At 43.5% G+C, this 15,556-nt stretch overlaps 1 protein-coding gene across 1 annotated transcript; it reads left to right on the forward strand.

The window, feature by feature from the left end:
- Positions 1 to 230: 230 nt before the first annotated feature.
- On the forward strand, positions 231 to 8,789 carry LOC148517673 (zona pellucida sperm-binding protein 4-like). Its single transcript, XM_088478344.1, has 12 exons — positions 231 to 419; positions 2,075 to 2,196; positions 2,535 to 2,628; positions 3,589 to 3,744; positions 4,804 to 4,991; positions 5,448 to 5,545; positions 5,620 to 5,747; positions 6,309 to 6,498; positions 6,591 to 6,741; positions 7,333 to 7,411; positions 7,489 to 7,596; positions 8,624 to 8,789. The coding sequence occupies exons 1-12, from the start codon at positions 245 to 247 to the stop codon at positions 8,764 to 8,766; spliced, it is 1,632 nt and encodes a 543-aa protein (XP_088334470.1). The 5' UTR covers positions 231 to 244; the 3' UTR covers positions 8,767 to 8,789.
- Positions 8,790 to 15,556: the final 6,767 nt, after the last annotated feature.

A 15,556-nucleotide genomic window follows, 5' to 3' on the forward strand; every position in this document is an offset into this window, starting at 1 on the left:
CCTACATTATACACAGTAATAATACAAAATATGGGTTTACAGTTCCTTTAATTGTTGGAAAGTAAAAGGATGGTAAGTTATGGTGAATAGTGTGGTAATGTGCTTATTCCTCACCTGAGTGCCCTTATGACACACTCCTGGGGTCACATTAGCACCTGTCTGATCACACAGCAGCCGCCGCCCCCTCATCATGGTATAAATGACCGGCCTGTGATCACCTGCAGTATTGGGCGCTGCAGCCAGGATGGGGATCACCAGGGGCTGGTTGGTATGTGTAGTGTTGCTGTGGATCTGTAGCTCAGTGTCTGATACTGAGGGGCTGTTAGAAGATGTCTCTGATCTGCATTGTGGCCCCAGTAAGATGCGTCTGTCTCTTCCCTCTGTGCCCCTAGATTTTGTGTCTGCTGTCACAGTATTGGGTGAGTATCTCTGACCTCTATTTCCTAGCTGGGGGGACATGGCCTCTATAATGGGAGCTCTGCATTGAGAATTAATCCTTATTAATTGACGAGGTCTGTAAGTTACTATACCTCTTTCTGGTGGAAGTACAGACTTTTTCTAAAAGCTTTTTATAAACTACTTGTGAGCTGCCCCTCTGGTTACAAAGTGAAATGGTAATTCTCTAGGCTCTTGTAATCCAAAATATCTTAACCATAAGGCAACAGGTTTGTTCATTATATTTTTTTAAGTAATGTAAATTAAAACCCTGAGACAACCCTGTAGCCTTGGGATATGTCTTGTTGTGTAACAGCTCTGGGGTAATAGGCTGTAAGAGTATCTTGAGTCTTATACCTGACCTGCCTATAGTAACTCAGGGATATGTACAGAGTCAGACCTTCCAATATTTCTCATGCAATCCTTAAGGGGCCTATACACTAGATGACATTTTTTTTGTACGATCCAACCAAAACCAGGAGGTTTTGGTTGGAATGTTCAGAAAGTCTAATGGATAGGATCAGAACCAGTGATGCATGTGCACGTTGGGTCCTTGCTGACCCCGACTATCTGTGGAACATGCTTGTCAACCTGATGAGTGTCAGGTTCCACATGTTTCCAGGTAGGCGGTTTGGTCTCCTGCACTGAATGCCGTTCAGTGCGGGCACCGCACCAGGCGACCTGAAGGACCGAACGCTAGATGTTCAGTTTTTCAGGTTGCCTAATGGATAGGCCCCTTTAGTCTGTGTACTGATTAGTGTATAAGCATACGAGTGGGATGTACTAAACTGAAAATGCGGTAAAAACCCAATTTTCGGGGTTTTACCGCATTTTCCATATATATCACCTGACCACCGGGGCTCCAATGCGGAGGGTAAGGCCAACTTTTGCTGGTGTTACCTTATAGAAGTCTATGGGCTTCTACTGCATCACGCTGCTAGCATTCTGGCTATCACTTACCTAATCCATTGTATAGAATGGTAGAAGAATCTGGTTGCTATGGGCAATTTTTTTTTTTTTTTTTTTTGTGGCAAAACCAGTCAGACATTGCTGGGTCTGCAGGAGAGTCCAGGGAGTCAGAGGAGATAAATTCTGCACATGTGTAGAATGAATTTTCTCTACAAAAACACAGCAGAGAGGTGCGGTCGCATTTTGTCAGCTGAAACACAGTTGGATATGTTTGCATCCCATGTGATCATGTTATTTAAATGGTCTCCTAAATCTCTCCCTTGCACTGTGTGGGGCAGACGTTAAATCTATGTGCAGTGATGTATAGCATCACTGCACATAGATAGCATGTATAACATGGAGGGGTGTCTGGTGATGTAGTGTGGAGGGGAGTGTCCTGTGCAGCAATGTATAGTTGGGAGGTGAGTGTCCTGTGCAGTGAGGTATGGCTGGGAGGGGAGTGTCCAAGCTCATTTCTAAATGTCAGTGTAAAAACAAACCAGCCCAGTACTTGTCACATGCAGGGATATTACTAGCTGCTCTTGCATGTAGAGAACATTACATGGCTCAATTCCAGGATATATAGATTACCTCTAGCTCTGGTCCTATAGTAATGCATGTGTAGCTGCTGGAGGATAGGCTGTGCTGGCTATTAGGAATGCACTTGTCACTTCTATTCTATACCTTCCAGATAATGCTGGGAAGCCTCACGGGCTCCATAATGACTCTACTTGTGGGCTCTGGGTAGGACAGAAACCAGATGGCTCAATGATCATTGGTGCTGCCTATGATGGATGCTATGTAAGGAAGGAGGTAAGGCAAATTACTAACACTATAAATCATAACTTTGAATGACTGTAATACACTGCCATAGCCTATAGGTGGCCTAGGAGGGGCTGATACCTGGACTCCAATATGTGCCAGGTCCACTGAGATCTGATGTATTCCAACCTAATACTGTAATGCACTAGTTATGTTACTAGTTTGGTACATCCCTCATTTATCCCCTTTTCTTACAAACTGCTCAGCTCCCCCCTCCCCTGTCAGGCTACATACAAATCCCTTTTACTATGACCATGCACATAAAGACGTACAGGATTCTGCAACTTAGTATTGTATTGCTCATGCCTAATATTGCTCTCATGTCACAGAATGGAGACCATGTGATGACTCTGATTGTGGAGCAAATTGCCGACGGTCAAGTGGAATATAGTAAAAGAGACATCCGGTGCCCGTTCCTGCCAGGTAACACTCTGTTCTCTACATGTGACGTCCTGTGAGTGTAACTGGGGAGCTTGATGGAAACTGAAGCATAAGAAAAACGACTGTAATGCCCAGAATTACTAATCTGTTACCTACTTGTCTCCAGTAATCTGGTAATTTAAGCAAATGTGTCTGCTACAAGAGAAGGCATGTTATACCTGTTGTGTTAGATGGAGTTTTACTTTTTTTTTTTTTTTTTTTCAAACCCTTGTGCTTATGTATGCATGAGATATAACTCGCTTGGGGTGAATGTATATATTCAGGTTTAATATGCTAATAAATTTTTAGTGCATACAGTCTCTTTGAAATAGTTGTATTTATTGAAAGGCTCACAAAATAGTATTAAGATCAAAATATAAGATTGTATGGTGAAACAAAGGTTGGAATTCTTCTGTATTTTGTTAGATCTATTGACTGTTTTAATACAAGTTAAATTATTTAATTACTGCAAATTTTTATACCTCATGTTTTTTGGCTGCAGAATCCTTTTTTTTTTTTTTTTTTTTTTTCTCAATCTTTAAACAAACTATACATCACAATGATGGCAAATGTCTCAATAGTTTTTGATGCAGCTTCTATATACACCATCCCTTCAATGTATGATCAGTTAAGGGAATCATATTTAGAACGATTCACCCTTGTACTGCTGGATGTGTCTGGAGACAACTTGGCATAAAATGTCTTCCTTTCAGCTTTAAATTCTTAAATATATTGGTCAAACTCCATATTAGTCCCTAAATGTCGCCCCTGGGCAGCCCATTAGTCAGTAATGCTCTGTAAGGGATGTTCCCTATTAATGAGCTAAAGAATAAAACTTGACCAGTAAATATGTGGGACATCTGAGCCTTCAGACTATTTGTTACACTGTTACTAAATCACTGTCGATCACTAGTTGGGACCCAGTGGGTGTTAGGACTACACTAAGGACTGTCTCTCCCTCAGCTATGGACGCTCCGAGCCCCAGTGACTGTGCTGCTGTGCAGAGTGGTGACCGCTTGCCTTGTGCCAATGCCTCTGTGACCAGGGCTGTCTGTGAAGGACTAGACTGCTGCTTCTCTCCCAGTGATCCCTCACTTCCCTGTTACTATGGAAACAAAGGTAAGACGTTCCAGGGGTTCAGAAAATTCCTAACCTGGACCAGTGATTGAATAGAACAAAATGGGAGGTGCCCTCTGAGGGCAAGTGGAATAGTTGCCCATGGCCACAAATCCATTTTTACCTATTGTAGAATGTACTGTATCAGGGGTTCTCAAACTCTGTCCTCGGGACCCCACACAGATCATGTTTTCCAGGTCACCCAGCAGGTGCACAAGTGTATTTTGTTACTCACTGATATGTTTTAAAAGATCCACAGATGGAGCTCATTTCAGTTGTGATTCTGTGAGGAGACCTGCAAAACGTGCACTGTCTGGGGTTCTGAGGACAGAGTTTGAGAACCTCTATACTAGATGATAGAAACTAATTGGTTACTATGGGCAACTTCTCCACTCTTTCTCTTGAGGTTTGATGCATGTCCACATTAGTGCCCCAACTTGTACCACATGTGCCTCTAAAAAAATTACAGGAGATGGTTGGTACAGTCCTTTTATCGCCATCCATTTTGTCTGGTTCAAACACTGCCTGTGACATGGCAGTTAGGAGCTGTTTGGCTGGTACTTAACCTCCATTCAAGGCTTGGTAAATAGACACCATTGTGCCTGCTCTGCCTTTCCCGTGTATCCCAGAAATCTGTCCTCCTTCAGTGAGACCTGAGAGTTCACAAATTCCACACTGCTTTATAGAGAGCCTGCACTGCTACCTGTATACACTCACTGACTGGTGAGCTGTATGACACCCTGCTCCACATAACCAGTGTATAATGGAAAACTGCATCTAGCTCAAATAAACCATGCCACTGGTTAAGCATTTGGGCTTGTCATTTCTGCATTGGTTGTTTAATAATATTGGGTGGGGAGGGTTATTTATGGCTTCTGACATGATCAGAACCTTCTGGTCACATGGGCTTAAGAGTTCAGCCTCTAAGATGACACTTGCACTATAGGCCGTCCTATATGTACTAACTGTTTTGAAACACAATCCTGTAGATACTTGTAGTTGACCAAGTATTAGATGAATGATTTAATTTAACTGCTTCTGTTGTGGTGGTTCCCCCTCCAGTGACTGCACTGTGTACAGACGGCCAGGTCCTGATCGCTATCTCTAAGGATGTGACTACACCATCCCTGCTCTTGGGTTCAGCCGGTGTCCACAATGTGGATGCCACCTCGTGCCCCATGCTGAGTGTTTCGAAGACTTCAGCTTTCATACTGTTCCAGTTCCCGCTCTCTTGTGGTGGAGCTAGTCAGGTCAGTCTCTCGTGTAACAAAGTGAGCAGTAAAACTGTCATAATTATTTTAAATAATGGACTGTATCTCTTGTCTGAGCCTTTATCCAGTAACCAATTGGTTGTGATTACGGTGGTTACAATGCATTTGTACTGGACAATCCATAATATACGGCCACTGAAGCAATGGAGCCTTCATGGATCTTTGGTATTACTGGAAGACAAGAGACCGTAGTCATGAAAAACATGGTGTAGTAGTTAATCTTTATCAAATTACTAACTGTCAAATGATCTGGACTTGCTGCAAAAAGAATCCTTCCTCCAATCCCAAACATGGCTCTTGTTGTGGAGGGATTTTGTCATTGTGTATCAGTGGCTGCTAAAGGGACTTCTTGGTATAAGGTGACTTACCTAGCCAGTGCATGAGTAATGTATTGTATTCCTCCCATCTTCCACATCTCTGATCTTCCTTTGCCAGGCATCAGATAACACTATAGTGTATGAGAATACAGTTTATGCCACCAAAGACATAAGGACATGGCAAGGGTCATCTATCACAAGAGACAGCACATTTAGGTAAGCCATACACTAGTGTATGTGTCTGGGGGAGCTGTACACTGAGCAAAACTAATACTGTATTATTGCCCTAGGCTGACTGTCCGCTGCATCTACTCTCGGACTGGTGTTCTCCCGCTGCACGTTGAGGTGCTCACCCTGCCCCCACCCCTTCCTGTGTCCACCTCAGGCCCTCTGCTCCTGGAGATGAGGATAGCACAAGGTAATGACTGGTGTATTTAGCTTCTAAGCAGCAGTACACTGGGGAAATGGATTTTAGCTGTATTAACTGTGTAATTCAGTTAAGGGAGGTGGGCTTGTCTACAACATACTGGTTTAATAGATATGAAACCATCCCGATCAAGAATGGGTACAGCTAATGCTGTGGGCATTAGAGCGTAGGGGCTGTTTGCAATGCAGAGGTCAAAAGTATGAGCCGATGCAGAGGCCTGCAGAACAAATGTAATGGGACTGATGCAAGAACCCATAACTATCTCTGATGCAGAACAGTGCTCTAAAACTGGGCAGTGGTTGTTGCCAGATGTCTGGTTTCTAAAGAATAGTGATCTGGCAGGCAGTTATCTGATGAATGAGATGGCAGTGGGTTACTGGGAAGGGCAAGTTTTAGTGACAAACGTGGTAGCAATGCAGAGTATCTCTGCAGAAACAGATGTTGAATCAGTGACTGCAGGTGTGCCTTTATGTAATGGGAAGAATACTTGCTGGATAGGTGACTGGCTCAGGTGTGAATGCTGAAATGGTAATAAGGTTTCTCCTCTGGCAGATATGCAGTATGCTTCATACTACTTGGATAGAGATTACCCTGTGGTCAAAGTGCTCAGAGACCCAGTCTTCTTGGAGGTCAGAATACTACAAAGAACAGACCCAAACCTGGTCCTGATCTTAAATGACTGCTGGGCCACTCCCTCTCCAGACCCCACCCAACAAGTCCAATGGCCCATCCTTGTGGATCGGTAAGGCTGGCATTCCATCTCGCCCCCTTCCTCTGTATGAGGACAACAGGGTGTACTACTACTCTACACATGACTAATCCTTCTCATTCCAGGTGCCCTTTTGTTGGGGACAACTACCTAACTCAGCTGGTCCCAGTTGGCACGCCCACACAGAGCATGCCGTTCCCCACCCACTACCAGCGCTTCATTGTCAGCACCTTCACCTTTGTGGATCAGAGTTCCCAGCTTGCTCTAGAAGGACTGGTAATCCAACTTCTACATGCAATGAATAAAACTGTGCATGTGTTATGGGTTGATTAATATGGCACTGGTACAATATACTTGGTCATGTTTAGTGGTCATTGAGCTGTGATATCCGTGAATTTGTGTATATCGAAGCCTGTCTTGGTTACAGTGATCAGGTTTCCAATATCTTGCATATATTCACAATGAGCATTTGCTTTGCCACCTCAACGTCCCCTTGACTTCTGATACATGTAACATTGATGTGGCTGGTACAGTTATAGCATGTATCTCAAACTGCTACAGGCTGAGTCTCTCATCCAAAAGGCTTGGGACCAGGGGTATTTGGGATATTTGAATATTCCATATTTTGTAATATTTGCATACCATAATCTTTGGAATGGGACCCAAATCTAACCATAGAATGCTTTTGTTTTATATACACCACCTGAAGGTAATTTTAGATTTATTTATTTTGTACCTTAGTTTGCTTTTTGATGGTTCAATGTAAAAGGTTTCTGTCATGCTAAAAAATAAAAAAAAAAAACATATTTGGATATGGGAGACTCGACCTAGACCTGTACTTGTCTTTAATGACCATCTGTTCCCCAGGTCTACTTCTACTGCAGCGCTTCTGTGTGCATCCCATCTGCTGCTGATTCCTGCACAAGGTCATGTGGCCAGAGGACAAGTAAGGGCCCTGTGTGTACAAGCGTGCTCTGCTCACTGGGAGAACAATGTCTAATATTTGGTATCCTATATTTGCAGAACGAGCTGCTGAGGAACTAGCACAGGAGATGACAGTAAGCAAAGGCCCAGTTGACTTCATTGACGATGAGATCCCATCAAATAGGAGGCTTGCCACTTCTGTTCAAGGTAACTTCTATTTCTAGGTGGATTACTACCGCTATTGATGGCATTATTGAGCCACTTAATGTTGTAAGCTGAATTCAGGCAAATGCATGCAGCCAGAGTGGAATGTGATGTACTAAATGTATTTTCATCTAGCCCTTGGCTAACTATAAATAGCTCTGTGAATATGGCATTTATAGCACCTGTCAACTTTATTTTAAAGAAATGCTTATCCCAAAGGGCTCAATTTAATTGGACAGACTTACTCGTGTCTAACTGCTGCTTATGGTATCTCTCGTTTTTTTTTTTTTTTTTTTATCTCGTCACTGCTCATTCAAAAAAGTCCAGGGTGAGTTGTGTGGATGTTGGTAAAACTGTGGGATTTCCTATTGCGTGTAGGATTTCCCTAATCGCCAAGGATAGGGGAGGTAGATCAACCATTCTAAAGAGTGGAGGAGTTTGTAACTTTATGCCAATTGGCTGCTATGACCATCTGTAAAACCAATTTTAAAAAAAAAGAGCAACCAACTATGGGCAACTTCTCCACTTACATCTTTACCCCCAAAATCCAGTCTTTAGAATGGTTGACACCCAATCTTTGTATTTTGTGAGTTGTAACCTGTTAAGCAAGCTAAGTACTATGTCTATTACCCTGATAAACAGACACTAAACCCCCCCCCCCTTCTAGTTTGTATGGGATACATTTATTATCCTGATAGCAGGGATTCTGGCAGTCACAATGCTGACACTGAAAGGTAAGTAACAGGTTTAGGGTTAGGTACTAGGGGGAGGGTTAGGCACAAGCACTGGTTAGGCTAGGAATACTTGCCTTGAGCAGTCAAGATTCTGACCGCCGGGATCCTGTACCCAACCTGTTTGTATTATCTATTGACTAATCTTCTCCACTTAGACCAGATGGAGCACAAGGCTCCAAACTTGGTGTCTCCTATCATGCTAATGTGTGATAAAACCTGCTGTGGTGGCAGAAGCTACACTAGACTACATGACTGCTTAGTTTTGTTAGGTCTTGACTTTATTTTCCTGTTCTCAGGTACCTCTGACCTTAACTCATCTACTATGACGTGGCTGAGGGGAGCAGCTGCCGGAGGAGGCATCTTGGTGGTGACTGTCACAGTACTAGGTGTCTGGTGGCATCGCAGGAGTCAGAGCCCTGCCATGCCCACTGTAATATGAATAAAGTACCACTTACAAACTGACTTGTTCCTGTGTCATCTGTCAGATCTGGTTCTTGGCTAATGTCCAGTCTACATGCCTGTGCTCTCAATATATTGGGCTTTCATAGGTATTCAAAAAGCCATGTGACTGAAGACTTGTCCCTTCAATGAATAATTTCATATGTCAATAGTGGTGGAACTGTAATGTTCAAGCATCTAGGGTAGACCTATTTAATGTTATGTATGACTTCTTCTTTCCCATCTAGTTTACTTGGGAGGTGCATCCCACTGGGGCTTAGGGATTGTTAGTGCCACACCTAAATGTGTCTCTATAATGAGGGCATTATGGTGCTTACAGTCAGATTCTTCTTTCAGATCTGAATGTCTGCAACTATGTGCATTCCCATTTGTCAGATAATGATATCTGTTGTGTTTGCAGTCAGTTTTGGATGATTTCAATTCATTTTAGTTGTTCAAATTAATATTTAATGGTATTTCTGCAGTCACGTGATTGCTAGTGTCACAGCTAAACTACATGAAATGTGATGCTTAACGCCTCCATGGAGGGAAGTGTTGCTGAGTACAGCAATCAAATGGCTCTGCACACTAATGTGGCAGATGAGGATTTGTCAGATGACCACAGCAGAAAAAACTCTGATGGGTGAAGTGAGTAACATTGATCTCGAGGAGAATATAAGATCTAGAGTGTATGGGGACACGTCGCCCCCTCTTTTCATTTTGCATGGGTGGTGGCAGAAGGGTATGTAGTCGGACAGCCAGCGGTTGAAAGTCTGGCCTCCTGACTGTTATCCCAGCATGGGACTAATGATGGGCGTCTAAATCCCAACGCCTGTCATTATCCACATGCTGGAATCCTGGCATACCAAACAAAGGTAAGCCGGGTGTTGGGACCTATTAGCTGTGGTGGGGAAGGGTTAGGTTTACGGACTCTGGGGGGGGGGGGGGGGGAGAAGAGGAGGAGGAAAGGAAGAGAGAGAGATGTGTGACTTAGGGTTGGGCTAGGGGAAGGGTTGGTTTAGGAACCGGTTAGGGGGGGGGGGGGGGGTAGGTAGGGATAGCCTACTTCCCTCCACTGTTGGGATCTTCACCCATCGGGTTTTCAACAGGCAGCCTTACATACGGGTTCCGGCAGAAGAGAGGTGTATGATATTGTTAGAGAGAGAATATGTATTAAGTGCTCTCTTGCTACATCAGAACTTTGAATGATTGCCGGCCTGACGCTAGTGTAGTACCAGTCAGTGATACGGATGGTTATTGGCGCTGACCTAGTATAAGTCAAAAAGGAATTACTACTGGGGTCCCTGTCCTAATGTAACAAGATTTCCCTTTGTACTTGTTAGAATGCCAACAATAATTGAGGAGTTTTTCTAACACTGTAAATGATGCGGTCCCTAGGGACCGCATCGAGAAATACACATCTCCCAGCACACTGCTTGCTGATAGTCATTCACAGCTGCTGTCTGACAGGAAAATCGGTAAGACAATTCACTCCCTATATTTTATAGTTACAAGTGGTTTATGTAGTGCACATTCTGCAGTGCTTCAGAGATTATTTTAGCCATTCACATCAGTCCCTGCCCCAGTGGAGCCTACAATCTATATTCCCTACCACCTGCTTACACACTAGAGTTAATTTATTTTGTTGGGAGCCAATTAACCTACCAGAGTATTTTTGGACTGTGGGAGGAAACCAGAGCACCTGGTGGAAACCCACACAAGAATAGACAGAATTTCACACAGGGCTGTAGTGGAATCAAACCCACAACCTCAGTGCTGTGAGGCAGTAATGCTAACCATTACATATCTGTGCTATTGTAATGTAACTCCTTACATGGTCTGGTTAGAGCTGCCTAATGGTTTTCCTCAGGACTGTTTTGCACTTTCTGGGGTCCCCCTCCTCTCACCATGGTACCTCTCAGGAGTCCAATGTCAGCACGGGGGGGCTGGTGCTGTAAAATGGCTGTTTTTACCATTGTAAGCACAGTACAGGGAAAATAGCTGCCACGGCCATTTTCCTGGTGACTTGTGCGATAGACTCCAGGCACACTATAGTGCCCAGAATCTATGTGCAGCACTGGCCGCGCAAAGCTCAGTGCGCCGCTGGAGGGGGCCTGTGTCGGAGATGGCACATGGGCCCCCTCTGTAGAAACACCCCTGCCTCCAACCAGTTGGTTGAAATGGAAAAATCCAGTAATGCATGGGAGCAAATGACAATCAGTCATTTGTTCCCAAACACCGGGAAAATGGGTGGAAGCTGTTTAGACAAGTTGCTTAAATCAAACAGATTGAACCAAAAGATTCCATCCATTTACCCAGGGTTTGGGAGCAAATGGCTGATTATATGTGCCCATGCATTACTGGATTTTTATTCCAACCAGCTAGTTGGATGGTTGGAGGAAAGTTGGTCAGGTGTCTGGCCAGCATAAATCTCTTTAATCCAAAAACTATCTCAGATAATAAGCCTACAGTATTTGCACAATGTATACGAAGGTAACTATGCTATTGTATTTTCCATTGTTATTTGTTGAAAATCTGCAATTGGAAGGCCATATCCTGGGCTTATATATATCACCCAGATTGGCCGGGTGAGCAGTACGTGTTATCTTTCTGCTGCCAGCCAGTATTAAACAAAAACTGGCTGGAAAACAGTTAATTTTGCCACCAATGGAAAGTACTTGATTTTGGATTTTCTTTCCTTTCTATAAAATTGCCTGAAAAAAACATTAATTTCATCCTGATTATGGGTAAGGTATTTGTTTTTTGGGGTCCTAGTCATAAGTAGGATGCATTAATTCTAATACACTTTTTTTTTTTGAGGTATACTGCAATATGTATGGCTTGCCATATGTATTTAAAAAGGGTTGGTAACAGATATCAGAGATAACCACTGCAGGCCACCAGTGCAGCAATCCTTATAGAATTTTTATGGGGCTGTGATGTGTCGGTGTGCAGCAAGTTCTGGGAAGAGAAACTTTTGGAAGCTTCTGCACAATGGGCAATGCGATGAGCTTCTTAATGCAAAACCTAACCAGGGACAGATTATCTACAAGGAGACCACTCGGGGCTTGCTGGGACCGAAGATGCCTGTATGCAACCTGCCACCGTTAAAATTTATTTTTTCTGCTCTAATTTCCAATACTAAACTCTTCCTACACTTGGGTGCTGCAAGGGTTAAATCTGGCATGGCTGCTACACACTCGGAGATCGGCAGTGCAAACATTGGACAAGAGGGAGCCCATGTACAGATGCTTTGTCAGTCTCCTGCACATGCTCCATAGCTTCTGCACTATCTCCTGAGATATGGTGCAAAACAACCTTTCCGCATGGTATGAGGTCAGAATTAGCTTGATAAATATGCCCCTCTCGCACATTTAGTATCTACGAAAATCTACCCTCTTTTGAAAAAAATATTCTGTAGTTTATTCTTTATGGAGGGGGGTCTCTAATCCGATCCATTTTGGAAAATTAAAGTACCTTTTATTTTTAGAAAGGGTCATAGTGGGAGGCTGCTCATGTATCCAAGTATGTGAGAAAAAGAATCCTCTGGCGCCTCCTATAGGTCCCGTATAGGGCAAAAATTGATTATCACAAAATAGATAATAAAGCAATTAGTTTATTTTAAGACACCATAAACATAAATATGTATGGTGAGATATGAACGATATTATGATTGTCTATTTTTTTTTTTTTATTGGCTATAGCCTCACTCACTAACAACATACAACATTAAACGAATACAGTGGTAAGTAGGGCAGCAGACACGCTAAGTGTGCGTTTTACTCTGCTCCTAAAATCCTGTATTGGTAATCCAAATATATGAGGTGGTTAGATATAAATATCCTCCTAGATAGTGTCAGTCTCAGGTAACCGTTCCAAATGAGTACAAGCGTGTGCTTACCGCACTATGTGATGCTCCTCCAAATGGTGGCTTTCTCGGGAGGTAGGTCAGTTGAAATAGTTTGCCGGCAAACTTGGGGTGCCCTACGTACTGCAGATGTGTGACACTGTGGCGCCGCTGGGCGGAAGTGGACTAAGTGCGGGAACTGCAGATCGAGGAGGTATAAATAGGTTGTTAAGAAGGATATCCACACACCATCCGGAGGAAGCCTAGTAGTAGACAAAACGCGCTGATGACAGTGGAGGGGGACCCGATTCACGTCTGCAGTAACCTATTAGGATTAGCACTAGCGCTACCTTCATCCCCTTTCTTCTAAATATGTATCCAAGTATAAAGAATGCATTTCTGTGCTACTGTGGAAATAATCATGTACAGTTTCTTGCTGCCTCTCACTAATTTAAATGATGGGTTAATATCCCTGAAATTTTCTATTTCCAAATTCAATGGACAAAGCGTTCAAGATGCAAATACAGTATTTGTGCCTGTTTATTAGTGTTTTACACACTTTGGGCAAGGAATGAGTCAACCAGTGTGAGAAGCCGGCCTTCACCCCCATGAAATCAAAGGAGGTTTTAAGATGTTTATAATGAGTAGACATGGCTTTTCCTTCTGATAGAGGCCTAGCCAGCAAACGATTGAAAGTGCTGGACCAATCTGAAGGGGGAGAGCTCTACAGTATGTATGTGACCCCCCTGCTTAAGGTGATGGTGTGGAGTGGGTGCAAGTTGGAGTTACCTCTCTGATAGAGTGACCTTGTAGTTTCTTTGTTTGGTGGCAACTTCCAACTCTGACCATGTCCCAGCAGAGAGGTAAGGGTTCTTCCCTCAGACACAGTAAATGCACATCTATATTTACTTTGACATCAGATGAGAACTGGAATGGGGGCAGCAAGATGGTTGTAATAAAATAAATGAGATTTGCATTAAATTCACAATAAATCCAAATATACAGTCTGTTTCTGGTAACTATGAACACTCTCTCTAAGACTACAAAGTGTTTCTTTAAGATAAATTCTATATACACAAAAACTGGATTTGCACATAAACCTCAAGCAACAGATTTACAATAATTCTAAATACAGTATCAGTTACAGGTTGCCCACAGTTGCCAGTAGCAACTTCTTCATTCTCTTCACTGTTTGATACATCAACCCCCCCTGATCACTAATGAACTATCACTATAAAACTACATAATGTTCTTTATGACAAATTCTATATACACAAAAACTGGACATTCACATAAACCAAACATAATATGCACTTTTTATATGTCCTTTTACGTGACGGAGGGTCCTTTAACCCAATTAGCAATGTCCACAACACTATGAAATCTGAAGAAGACTCTCTAAATGATGTGAATGGTGGTGATCCGGGTCACATCCAAGGCTTCATGTGCACCTTGGGGCCTTTACAGTATCCAACATGCAAAGTGTAGTACATTCCGCCCTATGTCTGGTAACACAATAATGGATGTTTAATGACATTTAAATGGTTTTATTTCGCCAATGTAGTACACTGAGCCAGGACGCTACTTTCCCTCCAAAAGGTAAGTACAGGCTACAGCTGCCACTTCAACGGGACTCTGCATGGTACCACAAGTCTCAGGGGTCTATTTACTAAGCAGTGTTAGGAGACAGAGTGAAAAGTGATAAGGTGCCAGCCAATCAGCTCCCAACTGTCATTTTTCAAACACAGCCTGTGAGATGGCAGTTAGGAGCTGATTGGCTGGTGCCTTATCACTTTTCACTTCAACTAACACTGCTTAGTAAATAGACCCCTTAGCCAGTCTGCTTGTTGCAGTCTCTCCCTCTCAGCTGCTGATCTCAATATCTGCCTCATGCTGCTCAATGGCGTCTCCCAGCTCTCATCTCTCTACAGCCCCAACTCTCACCCCTCCAACTGCTCCTTTTTTTTTTTTTTTTTAAATCAGCTTTGTTTAAATGACGCTGGCCTCTATGCCCTTTTCATAAATGGCCAAATTAGAGTAGGATCTCATTGCCCATGAAAGGCTGTCATCAGAATCACCTAATAGTATGTTACCACAGCATATTATCTGTGGGTGGGACAGGTCTTGGATCTTTCCTGTTATCTGCTCAGGAATAGCGGTGGGCAGATACCAGGAAAAATCCCAGGTCCTTAATACCTTTTTCAGACATACCGAGATTCCCGGGAATTTGGCCTGCCTCGGCCAAATTCCCGAGATGTCGTGTAGGTCTGAAAGGTACCTATCCAGAAACATGTTCCCGGGTAGCCGACCCTTCAATTGACCAGGGAATTTCCCGGGACTAAAGCCCCGGGAAATTACCCTGCTCATGTCTGAATAGTGCTACCCGGGAATTAATGTCAGGGCTTCACCAAACAGCTCCTGATTGGCTGGCCACGGCTGCCTGCTGCATGGTGATGACATCATCATCAGCAGCAGCCGGAGAGAGGAGAGACGCCTGACATATTGCACATATTGTAACAGAACCGCGATCTGGAATTGGTGAGGAGAGGGGACAGGAGAGCGGACAAAAGAGGGGAGTGGCAATAAAGGACTTTATTAAATAAAATTTTGTTTTGAAAACACAAATGTTGTGCCATAATTTTTTTTAAGTTACACCGTTGAATTAATGTTGCATGACCTCATTAATGTGTGCCAGAAAGCGTCCACTTTAAATAATACCCCTTTTACACCGGAGCTAAAACCCGGGTTTTTGAAGGATTAATCCGGGCAGCTCCCTGGTGTAAAAGGGCAGAGGGTTGGATCGCCGCGTCGAGTGACCCGGCAATCCAACCCAGGTAACTAGCAGGGTTTAACACGGGCATAGCCCGTGAAACCCTGCTATGGGAACAGCGCACTCCGGGTCACGATGACCTGGAGTGCGCTGCTAGCCGGCCGATTGGTCCGG

The sequence above is a fragment of the Taudactylus pleione genome, unplaced genomic scaffold (genome assembly GCF_031769625.1).
Source record: "Taudactylus pleione unplaced genomic scaffold, aTauple2 ptg000212l, whole genome shotgun sequence".
Taxonomy (NCBI): Eukaryota; Metazoa; Chordata; class Amphibia; order Anura; family Myobatrachidae; genus Taudactylus; species Taudactylus pleione.

What these genes read in the sequence shown, in the direction of transcription:
- LOC148517673 (XM_088478344.1), top strand. Translation starts at nt 245, where the DNA reads ATGGGGATCACCAGGGGCTGGTTGGTATGTGTAGTGTTGCTGTGGATC. An exon ending in CTTGTGGTGGAGCTAGTCAG is followed by an intron (nt 4,992 to 5,447) that starts GTCAGTCTCTCG and finishes TTCCTTTGCCAG; the next exon opens with GCATCAGATAACACTATAGT. An exon ending in GGAGATGAGGATAGCACAAG is followed by an intron (nt 5,748 to 6,308) that starts GTAATGACTGGT and finishes CTCCTCTGGCAG; the next exon opens with ATATGCAGTATGCTTCATAC.